This window comes from Phodopus roborovskii, unplaced genomic scaffold, assembly GCF_943737965.1.
Source record: "Phodopus roborovskii unplaced genomic scaffold, PHOROB, whole genome shotgun sequence".
In the NCBI taxonomy this organism is placed as follows: Eukaryota; Metazoa; Chordata; class Mammalia; order Rodentia; family Cricetidae; genus Phodopus; species Phodopus roborovskii.
Genome location: NW_026126511.1, coordinates 41336165 through 41352744, shown reverse-complemented (window position 1 = coordinate 41352744; position 16580 = coordinate 41336165). Strand labels below are relative to the sequence as shown.

Below are 16580 nucleotides of genomic sequence, written 5' to 3'. Positions count from 1 at the left end.
AAGAGCAAATGGCAAGCATGTTTAGTTACGGGCATGACTGAAACAGAGATGCTAGTTTCAAAACTCAAGAGTAATTTCAGTAATTTCAAAGATCCCAAATAAAAAAGGCAAAACCATGCCAGCATGACCAATTCAACACACACGAGGATACAGCATCCTGCTGTTCTACCTTATGGAAGAAATGGCTTCAGAAAGGCTTAGGAACATTCCAGGCCACTCAAGCCTGAACACAAAGCTCACTCCGAAGTAAGATGCACACCGACTTTCTTTCCTCCCATGTACAGCCGAGTTATGCAAGTGAGCATCTAGTCTTTCTATGTGCGCACAGATGTACACTGTAATTTGTACCGTGTCCAGTGACTTACAAGCAATGGTTTGCAACACCATTCCAGACCCTCCACTCCATCCACAACTCCTACCAGTTACTTTTCCTTTGGGAGAAAATTCCCTACAGTCCTTGCCAAGGTTTAGTTCCTCTATCAAACACGTGGGTAGCATTCATTCTCTTTGTTCTTGTAGCTCACACTTAACAATTAAAAATGGTTTAAATATTTTTATTTTATGTGTATGGGTGTTTTGTCTGTCTGCACCACATGTGCCTTGTACCTGCAAAGGCCAAAAGTAAGTGTTAGGTTCCTGGAACTGGAGTTATAGATGGTTGTGAGCTGCCATGTGGGTGCTGGGAATTGCACCCCTGTCCTCTCCAAGAGTAACAACAGCTGCTCTCTTCCTCTGAGCCACCTCTTTGACCCCCACACTTAGTAAGTTTACATTTGCCACACAAAGATGATTCTATTAAAGGAAGCTGAAGGGACAGAGGCCACACTTTCCAGTCTATTTCCAATTCCACACAGCAAATAGCATTTTGTAGAGGGTCAAATATTTATGGAGTGAATAAATACATTTAATTTGGTGACCTCAATAAAGCAGAGTGTGCAAAACCACACACTAAAAACCCTGGCCTGTACTTTACAACGCGGAAAATTCATCAAAGAGGCATATCATTCAACTATTAAATATAAAATCAAATAACACAGTGAAGTTACCTATTTTTATGTTATTAAATAGGGCTCAATATTTTACTAAATTATCTCTCTTTATGCCAGGTAAACAATCTAAGATGATTGTTTTAAAACTTCACTTTCTGTAACCACTTTTAACATTATCTAAGAAAACCAGCAGTAGCTGTTATGTTACCCTAACACAAAACTTACCAGGGCCACTAACTTCCTTTTTTGTTTTGTTTTATGCAGAGTTTACAACAGTAAGAGGTGGAGGTTTGACACAGCAACCACTGGCACCTATTTGGTATAGGGCACTCTCCGGTACACATCATGTTTTGTGCATCCTCAGTGCACACGGTTTGCACACAACCACTGCTGCTCAGCACTACAGCATCTCAGGAGGTTGATGCAGGAAGAAAGCAACTCAACAATGCCAAATGCTACTGAAAGCCCATCCCTTCCATGAGTGGTGTGACACAGTGACAGCATTTAAAGTTAGACAAGGACTCTGGAGCACCCACAGTTCTCCTTGTGAACACACTGCACAGGTTTTCTAGAATTAAACATGTAACCTATGAGCTACTTTGAGTTTTAAAGTTGAAGTATTTCATGCAGCCAGTAAACTCACTAAACTTTCTATTCTAACACATGCTATAACAAAATACAGTGCTTTTCTTTATTCAACTACCTTTTGTAGTTGAACGGCCAAACCACCCAAGAGGGGTCATGTAGGACTCGGGATGGATAGGGCCTACTGTAAGCCTTTGCATCACTTCATACACATAAGCTCCTGCACAACCCAAAACTCTAGGAAACCATTCCACAAACATGTGAGCACTGTCACAGTATGATGGCTTGGCTGTAAGTCTGAACTTTCTTTTCAAGTGAACCCAATGAAAAGCACTATGACAGAGCTCTGGACACTGCCTGGACTCCAAACCTGGCTCTTATTACCATTTACTCACTTGCTTCAGTTCCTATCTGTGAAGTGGGGAAAACAGTACATCATGAGCTTTTATAAGAATTAAATAGCACATGTGCATCTGAAATACACCAGCAAATGCTAGCTACTGTTACTATGAAATAAAACTTTACATTTCCATTCATTCTTCTACAGGCTCCATTCCTAAGAGAAGTCAGAATGAGAAAATCGAGCAGTCACAGAGCTTACGATGAAGAGGAAGAAAAGGACCACACAGAAAAGTATTGTGACATTCTGATGGTTGCACTACTTCACAGAAAGTTTTTTCTAAAACTATTTTATTGATTTATTTATAATTATGATGCCCATTTTTTGTCAAAAGTACTTTTGCCTGCTTTTTCCTTCGATTTTGTTGAGTATAAAAATTATTTTTGCATTTTTATTCCACTTTCTGTGAATATTACCGTTGCAGTGGACATTTTTGTTAGTGTAGTTTTAAAAAAGGAAATGTATACACTTCTTTGATTCTTTTAATTATCAATGAGGAACTTCCTATGCTTAACTTCACTCAGTATGAATACTACCTTTTATCATAGCCAATGTACATGTTTCTCCCAGTAGCCTTTATATAAGTCATTGGGACGCATATAAAACATTTTCTGGCCTTTTGTGTTCTCATACATATTTTTCTAACTTACTTGGTTGTACTCAGTGTTATGGGGACCTGGGAAATACTCATGTTCCCTTTGTCTACGTCACGCGTCGCTGAGGAAGGGGCCCTTTTCTAGGCCACTCATGCAATGATAGGCTACAATTTGCCTCACATTTCTATGAAGTTAAAATAAAAGTTTGAATGAAAATGACAGAATTCTACACGGTTATACTAAACAGCAAGAAAAACACATGGGATACTTACCACTGGTTTGGCAATGTTGGAAAGAAATGCTTCAAATGCTTTAGTCTCTTCATCTTTTTCTTTAAGAAAGTAAAAAAAGGAAAAAAAAAAAAAAACTTAAATGAAATTTCTCTTTCCTCTAGTTGTTTTCTAGTTTTTAATCCTTATTCACACACAGGAATCTGTAGCCTTCACCACTCATCTCATTCAATTTCTATTTTAACTGTTCCTACCACTTACAGTACCTCATGCACATGTGCTGTAAACATGTACATATGTGTGTACTTGTGCTGTATGCATGGAAGTATGTATGTGTGTATGTGTGCTGTATGTATGTGTGCTGTATGTATGTGTGCTGTACGCATGTATGTGTATATGTGTTCTACATGAATGTAAGTATAAGTGTGCTGTATGCATGTGTATGTGTACTGTATGCATGTGTATGTGTGCTGTATGCATGTATGTATGTATGTGTGCTGCTGTATGCATATAAGTGTACATGTACCCACTTGGAGTGTACCCTCACTCTTGATGGTAAAACCCCCTGCCCTCTGGAATGTTTCTGTTTGCCATGCTCATACCATTGTTTTCATTTTTCTTTTTTGGTCTCAGTGTGTAGTCTAAAATGGCCCAGAAATTTCAACTCTCCTGCCTCAGCCTCCCAAGTGCTGCGATTACAGGCACGCACCACTACACCTGGGTTTAATTCGTGAACTAAGTATTCAACCATGGTTTCCCAGATAGATGCAATCTGCTGTAATTCATAGCAACCGCCAACATAAACAAAATGTTAGCGCAACTCTTTTGAGACATCAGTGCAGAAAAGAATATTCAGACAGTCTCAAAAACTGGAGGACAGCTTAGTAAATGTTAACACACAAACCATGAAGCCACTAAAGCATTGTTTAATTGTGAGGAATGAAAAGGTTAAGGAAGATGACACAATAATTTTGATTTTGCTCCCAAAGACGGAAGCATTCTAGTTGCTATCACATTTATCAGTTGCATCATTTGATAATTCAACACGGTAATGATAAGCAGTATCACTTTAGATAAATACATTCAAGGACTGAGAGAACTATGGTGTTAGTTTTTGAGAAAAGGCATGTTAGTCTGCCTCACTGGCATAGTTGATGAAACTTAAAATACAGTATGGTCTACCTTTAGAAGTTAAAACAGGTAACAGTATCAAGGAAATCTATGGAAATTAAGATAGGCATCAGTGAGAGGCTTAGCATTATAATCAAAGTACCTGGAAGACAGGCTACTGTTAACCTAGCTCTATTTACCTTATAGAGATCTGACTCTAATATATATTAAAAGGTAGTGTTCAGAGTTCATATGGTAACTGTCACATGTTAGGGGAAGGGCCCAAAGAAACAATAAACTTCTATAGCAAAGGGAGAGAGATTATTCTAACTATGGAACATGCAGAGAGGATTGGTTAATGACATACTAGTTATCATGTATTCATATACAAAGAGGCTGAGGAAATAAAGCCTTGGGAAAAGGCAAGACAGCCTTATCAAGGGACCAAGGACAGAAAAAAATGGAATCCTGGTTAATCTGTTTTCCTGTCAGATGACTTTTCAACTAGTAACATTAATGATAAAGTGAAATTACTTGAGACTTCCTGAACATGAAAGCAGATGTCTATAGCAATCATTTAAGATTCTAAAACATTTCTCACAGTTAGGGAAGTGCTAGGCTAAGAATTTATGTGGTTCCAGAATGAGACAGCTGAAAGGTAAGGTATAGCTTTAACAGTTTAAATGATGAAAAGTACCAGAGATGCACCAAGAGTACCTTCTATTTCTGCATCTACTTGTGTACCACCTCTTCCTCGACCCGATTTGTTTCTTGCTGATCCTGTGTTCACACCACTGGCACTCTGTCCTTTTATGAGTCCATTGTGTTCGCTTATGGGAGAAGGGCACTTCTGGGGTGAGGGTGGAGGGCTGCTCATTTTATCCTTCTGTGTTCCCTGACGATCTTTCAATTTTTTCTGCAAGCGCTCATATGTTTTACTAGATCTTTCATCTCTGAAGTTGGACCTGCCATGTGTAGAGTGGGCATCTAGAAGAAGCAAAACACAAGTGTTAAAAATATCACTTTCTCTAAATGAATCTATGTCCCAATACAAGTACAGATGGTAAGCCTATCATATCATATACAATTTATTATAAAATATTATGAGTGGTGATTTTGCAAAACAAAGCCATTTCTATGTCTCCACTAACAGAATCAAGCTTCCTGACATGGTTACAACTCTATGTACATTAACATGAACATTTCTTTACCATTTTCCCAACTATCACTCTGCAGAGAAACAGCATGGTGATCAGCTTGCCAATGAAGGAAGCGATCAGGCCCACTTGGTCACAACTCTTCTTTCACTGTCTGTAAGCTATTACTTTCCAACCTTCCTTTAACCTCAGTCATATAAAAAAAAGGGAAGACACATCACCATTCCAAGTTCCCTTATGATTCCCTTCTAAAAAAGATTATCTACTAAAAAAGTTGTTGCAGTTAGAAAACAGAAACTAGATGGACTGTTAAATTCATTATTTAAATTTTATATTTGAAATACATACTGAGGAAAATATTTAAGAGAAAAGTCTAACAAGTCCTACAGTAAAGAAAAGGCTTAATTTAGCTGTACTTTATGAAAATTGAAATGAATATAAGGATATACAGAATAAAATTAAGATAATAAAATCAGGAGTTTGGATATCTACACATAAAAGAATAAATGTAGGTCTTCATAGTATACTACATATGAATGAAACACCTCAAGGTGTAGCTGAAAATACAAAACTCTCAGAAAGAAACAAAGGAGTGTATCTGCATGACCTTGGACTTGGTAGTACCTTTTGTATAAGACATGAAAAGCACAAAGCAAAACAGACAGGACCTGCTCAAAATTAGGGCCTTTTCTTTACCAAGGGATACCACCAGTAAAGGGAAAATGCAGTATGGGGGAAATACCTGCAAACCATGGATTTGATGAAGGACTTGTGTCCAGACTATACAAGACATACAATATTAGAATAAAATGCCAACCCTATTAAAGAATGAATATGCAAATGGTCAATATGCATCAACAAAATTAGGGAAAAGATCAAAACAAAAAATGGGATAAAATAGGCATCCTGGTGGCTATAAACAATAGCAGATGTGGAAAAACTGGGACCCTCATATACTGCTGTTAGGGATAGTAAATGGTAGGATCAGTGAACAAACAGCCTGGCAGTTATTATTCACACATACCCAGGCCATACTCACACATGCCCCGGCCCTTCTACTCCGAAGCATGAAATGTGACAACATAAACATTTGTATATGATGTTCTTAAAAGCATCACTCATAGACAGGCAGTGAAGGTGTCAACTGTCTGGTGCCCGCCAGATTTCCCTCATCTTCACTATCCAGGCAAGCTTTCCAGCACTGCCCCCATGCAGCCTGCAGCAATGAGCAGGGCCTGTTCTGCTCTCAGGTCCTCAGATCAGGATCACTCATAGTCACATCACCAGGGCCAGAGCTACTATTTTGCCCAGACAGGGTGCAGGGCCCTCTCTTCTGATTGCTGTAAGGGGAATATGGGGAGAGGGTGTCAGGAGCTCCTCTCCCATGCCCTCAGGGCTGGCTCACCTATACCCTTGCCCCTCAAAACAGGATTAGCTCTAGTGTTTTGCCCAGACAGGGAGCAGATGGCACTCTCTCTCATACTGCAGAACATGAGGGTCAGGGCTAGTTCTCCCCCTACTGTGACCCCAGGGCCAGCTCTCTCACCTGCAGCAGGACTAATGGGTGAGGAGGGGAGGACATCTTTCCTTTCTCTCACCCATGCTACCACATGGCAGATGGGAGGAGGTCAGCTCACCAATACCCAGGCCCAGAACCAGGGCTATGAGCTGTCCCACCCCAACGTCCCCCAGATCTATGAACTGTTGGAACATGTAAAGGGGACAAACCTACAGACCCAAAACAGCAGGATCTCCATGACACAGGACAGCAACAACATATCCAAGAGGAGTCCCAGTGAGAGCCATTATCAATGGTGTAACAGAAACCAGAGGCCTTGAGCTAGACCAATTGCTCTTGGCAATGCCTACTTACAAGTAAATATGAATGGACTAAAAGGGTAGACTGTGTGACTCAACAGGACACACTAGAGCCTCAGTGATAAGATTCATTTTTTGTTTGTTTCCTTTGATTTGGGGTTTTTCTTTTAAATTTGAGTTTAATTTTGGGGGGAGGTTGCAAGGGTAGAGGGCAGATGACAGGGGATAGGGAAATAAGTGGATCAGAATGCGTGATGTGAAATCCACAAAGAATAATTGCAAAATAAATAAATATCTTAAATTCAAGCGCATACATTTTTCTGAATTCTTAAATGAGTAATACTATTTATAACATAATGTTGCATGCATACACTACAAGTATAAAATTCAAGCACAAAGTAGATGAAATGCATGTCACAACATAGATGAACCTTAAGTTAAAAACCTAGGCATAAAAGATCACATCTCACATGGACACTTTAAATGCTGGAAATACAAGGAAATTCACTGCTATACATGTGTCAATGAGATGCAAAGTCTGGAACAAGCAACAACAGAGATAGAAAGTAGATTAAAAGTTGGGGCAAAAGAAGGAATCAGGACAGACTACTGACAGGTTAAGGTTTCTTCTGGAGATGGTAGAAATGGCTTAGAATTACATGTCCCTAAGCAGAAATCAAAATTGCTGCAAGGTCTGGAATTCTGAGTGCTAATATGACACAAATAGGAAACTCCACACAAACAGTGAGGGGCTGTGCAAAATCACTACATAGTATATGAAAATTATCAACAGGGAATGTGTATAAATGAAGTCTGTGTTGCAATTCCTTAGATTTCACCATTTCTAAGATAACTTGTGTGTAAGAGTACATGTGCATGTACAACATTTCAGGTAAAGGATAATCTGTAGAGAAAATATAAAAAATTTATTCCACTCTTTGTACAAAATAGTAAACAAATCCACTGAAACCTAAGAACCATAATTAGTCCCCATTTCTAAAATGTACTTTGGTAACTCAGATGCATTTATAATTCATCTATTATTCAAGATAAAATAACAAGAGCAACCATAGAGAAAATAAAAGAGTATGTTGTAACAGAGTAGATCTGAGAGAATGAAAACCCCAGTAGCTAACTAACATGACCTTGTAAACACCAACCGTCCTGAAGCTCAGCTCCTTCTTCTGTATTTTGGGAGTATTTCTGAGGATGACATGAGCTAATGCATTCATAAGAACAGTATACAGTAAAGTTCAAGTTCTGTAATGGTATGGCTAACAATGAAGTGCTTCATTAGACCCCACTCTGGGAACCTACAGCATGTGAATGGATAGGAAGCACTTACCGACTAGGAAACCAGCACTCCCAGCTCCTCAGACCTAGTGTCACATCCCCTAACAATAAGCTCAATCAAATGTGATACAATTTGTCCTCGGCTACCCCTTAACTGGTGTGTGCATGCATGCCTTCTATTTTCCTTTACATCACCGTGAATTATAACTGCACATCATTTAGAGACTGTGCTGCACAGTCTTTGTTTAAATTGTGGTTAATGTGAGATATGCTCTGGCAACAGGAAGGAGTATCAGAAAGCCAGAAAGACATGCTACAAGTATATAGGCATTGTTTAAAGATATAGCAAAGGATAGGATTATTTCTCTCTCCTCTCTCTCCTCTCTCTCTCTCTCTTTCTCTCTCTCTCTCTCTCTCTCTCTCTCTGTGTGTGTGTGTGTGTGTGTGTGTGTGTGTGTGTGTGTGTGTGCTAGTCTTTTCTTTTCAGGAATTTATTAACTGAAGGCAGAGGTTGTAGCTCACTTAGGGTATCTCAATCCCTCATAGAACCCAGCAACTTTTTGTAGTGGCACAATAGCCTTTAAGGTTAAAACAAACAAACAAAACAGCAGTTATTTCTTGCTTAAAAACTTTTTCAGAGGAGACCTGTTGTCTAATATGACTCCCACTAAATACTCAGTCTGATGTAAGATAGTGCATCTCTGATTTTGTTTACTTTCTTGAATCTGTTTACTTCCAAGAAACCTGTTGCATCATAAAGAAAAAGTTGCTTAACAGTGCTTGCATAACAAAAAACCACTCTGCTATCATTACCATGTGTTATTTCCTATATATGACATAAAGAGAGCATCTTTTATATCCAAGTAAGGGAGAGGCAACTCAACAAGGCAGGGGCGTTTTGAGATCTCTTACCTACATCTGCATATACTTGTGAAGACTGATACTGTGGCATATACTGTGTTGCCATATCACCAGCTCCCGTCACTGGGGAGTACATATGGCGCGGTGGAGGGGGCATCATGGTTGGGACAGGAATGAAACCTGGCAGAGGAGGATGTGGGGAGCGGTGGATAACTGTGTGGCCACCAGGATGAAACTCTGGTGACTGCGGAACCACAACAACTCTTCGAACACCATTGTCCTCAATAACCTACAAAATGAACATCAGGTTACAAGTCTCTTCTGAAAGAAAAAGCAACTCTTGAAGTGTTGCTACTTATTAGGATTTAAAAGAGCGATAGTCATCATGAAAAAAATTTACTCAACACATTAAGTACCAAATCAGTAATGAACAAAGTAGTCCTTCTATATAATACAAATTTACCTAATGTAGACCTTAAAATGCTGATGGGAGTAGCTACATGATGAATGAACCTGTGTTATATGCATTAACTGGTTTGGGCATAATAGGGTCAGGAATTTCCTTTTCTATATCATGACTGAGGGTGGTTCAAATACCAGTTGTAGAAGGACCAACCAAAGAGCACTAGATACCTTAGGTCCCAGTTAAGTAAAGCATCTGTGACTTTGGAACTTAAAAATTATACTTTCCTTTTTTGGAACCCAGCATGGTATAGTGCTGCTATTTGAAATCCAAGTAACAGAGGATGGGGCAAAAGGATAACACAGTAAAATCCTGTCTGAAGAAATCACAATCAAACAACAAAATGCCCTCTATCCCACACTGTCACATCCCAAAGGATTACAACTCTGGGAATCAATTTTTAAGAAAATAATAAATTCCCTGGGTCTCACAGGATCTTTAAAGACAAACAAGAATGTCTAAAAGGTATAGGATTTTATCTTAAAATTAGGACCTGCTCCCTCCTGCAAATACCCAGCATTTCAGGAAAACGGAAAATTTAGTATACCAAAGTACTAATTTAAAGGCAGATCCACTTATATTTAAGGACAGCAACTTTTGTACCAAAGTATTTGTTTGGTAGATACAGCATTTATTTGGGTCCAGATCAACCAATGTTTCAGGAACTTATTGGGGTTGAAGACTTATCTATCGAAGTGTGAAGTGATTTGTCTACCACACTGGGCTGGAATATCAAATGAATTCATAAACTGAAGATTTGTTTTATGAATATGAGTGCTCTATCTGCATGTATGCCTTTATGCCAGAAGAGGACATCAGATCCCACTAAAGACAGTTGTGAGATACCATGTGGTTACTGGGAATCAAACTCAGGGCTTCTGGAAGGGCAGCCAGTACTTTTAATCACTGAGCCATCTCTGCAATTTCTTTCTTTCTTTTCCTTCCTTCCTTCCTTCCTTCCTTCCTTCCTTCCTTCCTTCCTTCCTTTAATGACAGGGTTTCTGGGGTTTCTCTGTGTAGTCCTGGCTGTCTTCAAACTCATAGAAATCTACCTGCCTCTGCCACTATAGTGCTGGGATTAAAGGTGTGAGCTACCGCCACTGGCTGAATACATGTTATTTCCATGTCCTGCTGAGTCTGCACCAATATCCTGTGTCCAATGAAATGAATGCCTTGAATCTGCCTTTTTTCAATTCAACTCCTTTCTGAATTGAAGTCTAACAAATGTTCATCATGCACAGCAAAGAGGAACACTGAGCTGTTTCTGGAACCCGACTAGAAGGGAGTCTAGAGGGTGTATAGCTTTTCAGCCTTAAACCTAGAAGGCACTTTAGAGAGCTTGAAAGACATTCCGAGTGAACTGAACCCCAATATTGGCCACAAAGCGCTTTCACCTTCATCATTCTCTGAGTTGTAATTCCTAGAAGACAACTAGCTCTGAGAGGATTTGTAGTTCTCAGTATTCTTCTAATTTCCTTTTCTTCCCTTCATGTGTTTGTGTGTTATGTATGTATGTATGCATGCATAATCACATGTGTGCATAGGTGGGGGGGTACATGTGTGTACATCCCCTGGACCAGAACCAAAAGAACATAGAGCCCTTCAGCATGTCAATGAGTGATTTAGGCAGCTATAACTTGAGAGCAAGGCCTGGAGACCTCAACACTGCCTCAAGTCTCCAGAGGCCTAGCTGCTAAGGAGTAATCAGTATTCAGACACTGAACTCACATCAGCCGGGACTCTGGCCATGAGCAGTACAGGAGAAGCAGTAGGCTAAGTTAGTCTGTTAATAAAAATTAATGTACAAATACGTATCATCACAGTGCAACTCCTTAAGCACTGACACTAGCCAACCTTAATCGGGGAAAAGCCCTATTCCCTCTATTGAAGACAGAAAGATTGTGTTCAGTATTTAACATTTTATTGTGGATATGTGAATCTGATTTGCTCTTTTTTTCTTTTTTAAGAAATGATATGATTAGAAATATAAACATTCATCCAACTAAAATTGTATTTCTTCTCTCCTCATCACCACTGGACTCTTAGGGTAACTTCCTCAAATCCTTGCTTCCTCCCCATGTTTGGTAACCAAGCTCCCCACCTTGAAGTTCTTAAATAATAGCACCTGTCAGCAAGTCAGCATCCCCTCCTTCCTCTCATCCTCATCTGAACCCCTGTCCATTCCCTTCTAGTTTTCCCAGACCCCTGCTTTTCCCATTTGGCTCTTTTCCAGGAGCAGCTAGGCTGTAGAAGCTTTGAAGAATGTAGTGATTTGCCACTGGCTGCTGACAAGATAAACTGAAATAGCAAGTGCTTGAAGGAGTAACTTGAAACAGACAATTAAGCTAACATGCCACTAAAACAAACAAAAAGCTTAGCAGTTAAGGGAGGCCTGCTTTATATCTCTGCTTAGCTTTGAGCATGGTCATCTTGCCTCTGCTTCTCAAGCCCTGAATTAGATATGAGCCACAATGTCTGGCTCAAGCAGACTGTGTACAAGTGGAGCAAGTGGCTGACATCAGAGGTCTTCCTTAGCGCACAGATGCTCACTCTATCAGAGGTCTTCCTTAGCGCACAGATGCTCACTCTATCAGAGGTCTTCCTTAGCGCACAGATGCTCACTCTATCAGAGGTCTTCCTTAGCGGACAGATACTCACTCTATCAGAGGTTTTCCTTAGCGGACAGATGCTCACTCTACTGACTAAGGCAAATCTCTCACTGAACCCTGTGCTCCCTGATTCTGAGGGTCTAGCTGCTCAGCTTGCACTGGGTATCATTCTCTGTCTTCTAAATGTTGGGATCACACCTCCCCTCTCCTTATTACTTTTATGTAGGTGTTAGTGACTTGAACTCTGGTCCTCAGGCTTGCCAGCAAGCACTCTGATCACTAAGCTATCTCCTAACCAGAAGAGAATTTGTGTTGGCACCCAGGAGTTCCATTCATGTAGTATATAAACTATTCAGAAAGTCATTAGCTTCTATCCTGTAAGGCAAAGTTCTTAAGGAGTCAGTGAACTGCCAGTAAAATGCAGTTCTTCTGTTCTTGTCACCATCTGTTTTCTATGAGTTATTCTGCTTTGCTAAACTTTTCAATTCTTTTACGTTATTTGCTATTGCTATCTTAACTTAGTTGGCAATATTTCTATCTCTAAGTTGTATGCCAGTCAATCTCTTGCAACTTTCCCTTTCTGTTAAGGAGTATTGATAGCTTATTATTAAAAAGGGGCAGGCTCCAGTAACAGCTACACTCATTAATGAGAAAGGTGTGTCGTTGGTCGTGGCTTACACACAATAAAGAGTCTTTTCCCAGATGCTGGTCTGGTCTGAGGCTTTCTTCCTGCTTTTTAAGGACAAACACTAGGAATCTCACAACTGAGGTTGCTCAGAGTGTAACATGCTAAAAGACCAGACAGTGGTTACTAATGTAGGTACCACTTTACTCCAGCCAAGCCAAACAATGTGCATTTTCCTATAGCCACGCACGTACTTCAATTCTCCCTCCTACTCCTGGCTTCTGGATTTGCTAGCACTATGCTCATGTGTCAGGTTTTGGACACCGTGTCAAGTGATTAGCTGTGAGTACAATGTAGATCTTACTAATGTTTTGTAGTACTAGAAATTATTCATCACAGAATAAGTGCATGTTAACAGGGACATAAGAACCTGAGAATTCAGTCTTACTAGATATGGCATTTCAAAGGGCTGAATTTTTGTTTTTGGATTACCTCACATACTTCAAACTGATAAATTTCCTAGAGACAATCTTGATTTTTAAATTAACAGTAGTAATAAATTCACTAGTTTCCTACAACACTTCCAAAAAAATGTGATTAAAACTCATCAATTTACCTGACAAATACTTATGGAACATTTACTATAGCTGAGTACAAGAATGTGAAATTAATAAAAGGTAGCTCCTACCTCCAAGGAACTTAAGACTTCATGGGAATAATAGAGGAAAAATAATACAAATAGCATGATCTAGGGTTTGAAAGACTGAAAACTTTTTTTTTAAATGGGAGAATTAACATTCTCTAAACAAGAGCTTTATTAAAATCATGGAGAAAGAAAAACTGTACTAGAGGTATTGTAAGTGAAGTACTGTTGGAAGTACCAAGGGAACATAGGTACAAGGCAAACTACTTGTCAAGAAATTTATACTTCTCTCAAGTGTCCACAGAAGGCTTTTGTGTGCAAAGAAGCAAAGAGACCAAGGAAGAGCTCTAAGGAGCCATCTTAGGCCCTCAATCTAGATGACGGATCCACTGCTAAGGATTTATGGAAGGTGTTTGCTACTGAGGATTTAATGACTTGAGTGCCTATACCATTTTGCTAACTTTGACTTCATTCTATTTTTATTCAGCTCTCCTAGCCTCCTCACTGTTCCTAGGCATGGGATATACCTTCATTTTAGGTCATCAGCATGACAGTTGTTTCTAGAATCCTTTTTCACTAGATAAAGGCAAGGCAAATGCTTCAGCTTAAGTACCACCTTCCCTGTGCGGCTTGCTCTGCCAGGCTATTTTAAAACACAACCAGCTCTCCTCTATTTTCCCTTGCTCTCCTTTTAATGCACTCTTTTGTCCACTGACTATGCTCTTTGTTTGCTTTTCCCAACAAGAATTTTGTAAACTTCAAAGGGAGGTAGAGTCATGCTTTCATCATTCTCAGGAGTGGCTGATGTGTACCACTACACAGCTGAAGAACATGGATGACATGGATGTATAAGAACTGTTAAACCTCATCATCTGCCGAAGAAAGAGAACTAATTAACAAACTGTGATAAACATGTATGATATCCAGGAAAGGCCAGTAAAGTTTTAGAATGTTTCTATATTTACAATTAGTGAAATGAGAAGGTTGAGGGTTTGTCATAAAAGCACGAAAGTATTGTAAGACAAGAGCATAGGCCCAGCACAGTGATTAATTCCAGTACTAGGTGGCAGAGACAAGGGGCTCATGAATTCAAGGCCAGTCTCAGCTACATAGTGAGACCTTGTTTCAGCAATAAGTCAAAACCAAACCCCAAATCAACCAACAAAACCACAACCAACAAAAATACAAACAGCAACCACCTCTACAAGAGTACCTTCTGACTCTTATGTCGAGAACACATGACAGACACAGTTTGGAAATAATACCATTCAGTAAATGTTTGAAATGAATTATGCTAGAGAACAGCTCTATATAAGCGAACAAACTTCTGACAAAGAGCAACAAAGCAGCCGAAGAAACAGATGTTATGTCAGCAGAAACTGGAGGCATTCTAGTCAATGCATCAAATTTTTAAAGGTCCCAGAGACCAAATGGGATGCAGTCAAACTTGTATGTAGAACAACACAAATTCTAATCAACGAAACTAAATGTAGTTATAGTGACCACAGGCTAGTCTAAAAAGCCTACAGGATACTTTTAAATACACAATCTCATGTGTCTTCACTCATTACAAGAAGGGCACAGAAAGTCAAGAAAGCTGATAGGCCCAAATCCTAACAGCCAACAAAGGTCTGAGGTAAAGGATCCAGCTTTTCTGATTCTCAATTCCAGGCAACTTCTATCTTCCCCACATGAATTCCTGCTGTTATACAGAGGCATACTTCATAAAGTAAGCAAGAATCAACCAAATAACCTCCAGAGGTCTGCTCTAGCTAGGCAGACCATAAGAGAGGGTTTGCAAGATTACTTAAGTGCAAATTTGGTTCTTGTATGAGAGTATGGTTATTCCATAAAAGGGATTTGACACAATGAGCACAGTGAAAGACACTGTGATTATCTGAATGAAAATGCACCCCACCAGACCCAAGGAGTGATACTACTAGGAGGTGTGGCCTTTTGGCGTGGGTGTCGCCTTGTTGGAAGTAAGTGTGTGTGTGTGTGTGTGTGTGTGTGTGTGTGTGTGTGTGTGTGTTGGTTATTAAGGTTTCAAGTGCACAATCCAGGCCCAGTGTCTCGCTCTCTCTTCCTTCTGCCTGGATATAAAACTCCAAATGAATTCTCCAGCACCAAGTCTGCCTGCATGCCACCATACTTCCTGCCATGATGACAATGGACTAAACTTCTGAACTGTAAGTCAGCCCCAATTAAATGCTCTGTTTTATAAGAATTGCCTTAATCATGGTATCGCTTCAAAGAATAAAAACCCTAACTAAGATGACAGTGAATATCTGAGTTCTACAATGTAACTCCATTTGCCTGTATATGCACTCTAGCTATACTTCATTTAAGTCAGAGCCTGGCAATTATTGTAAGGCTGTGGTATGGATGGGCAGTTATCTCCTCAGTCTCAGGGCTGTAGACTTCAGTGCTCTTCTGTGAGAGGCAGGTACAGTGTTATACACTTGCAGCCCATCTCTGAGGAGACTGCCCAGGAGGACTGGTGTATCTGAGGCCAGCCTGGGCTATGCAAAGAGACATGAAAACAAATTCTATTCACCACAGTGTATCCATATGGTTACTGGCAGTCCCTAGAAGTCTTTATTTGGAACAAGGCTGGAAGCACTGCCTTGGCTTCCTTTAAAGTCAATAACCTAAAAAGCTATGTACAGATAACTTAGTTACACAATTTGTATATTCAAGGAGGCAAAACTCTGAATTTTCTCTTGTAATGTAATGCCCAAAGGCAAATCTGAGTAGTGAATACTACCAATGTATTTTTCCCTCCTTTCCTAAAGTAGTAAAATAAGAAGATACTGCACTGGATAAAATCCAGAACTTTAATAGCATATTTTCACCAGAATCAATGTCATTAGATACACATATAAGGAAATATAACACAGAAAGCATACCTGTGGAGCATATCCAGGAGGCACATAAATGGGAGGCACGGAACCATTTGGGGACATCATTGGAACCTGAGCAGGACCTGGATGGGTTACAGAAATGATACAATAATGCATTGCTGCTTAGGAAGAAGAAGTGGAAACAACGTGACTACTTCACCTAAGCTAAACATTAAGTCAACAGTGGCTGTGATAAAATACCATGGAAAGAAATGAAAATTATCAAATTTTTATATAACATTTTATATAAACAAGTTATTATATGTAAGTTTTTATGTAACGTTTACTTCAGAAGTAT

The 16580-nt window shown here is 39.6% G+C and overlaps 1 protein-coding gene across 5 annotated transcripts in view; it reads right to left on the bottom strand.

Moving 5' to 3' along the window:
* Positions 1-16580, bottom strand: part of Fndc3a (fibronectin type III domain containing 3A) — a 136070-nt gene that overhangs the window by 33380 nt on the left and 86110 nt on the right. For all 5 annotated transcript variants that reach the window (XM_051195402.1, XM_051195400.1, XM_051195401.1 and 2 more), the window contains 4 exons: positions 16289-16365; positions 9091-9328; positions 4628-4897; positions 2843-2901 (listed from right to left, as the gene is read on the bottom strand). In XM_051195402.1, coding sequence (XP_051051359.1) covers positions 2843-2901; positions 4628-4897; positions 9091-9328; positions 16289-16365 — 644 coding nt within the window. The remainder of the gene's footprint in view (positions 1-2842; positions 2902-4627; positions 4898-9090; positions 9329-16288; positions 16366-16580) is intronic.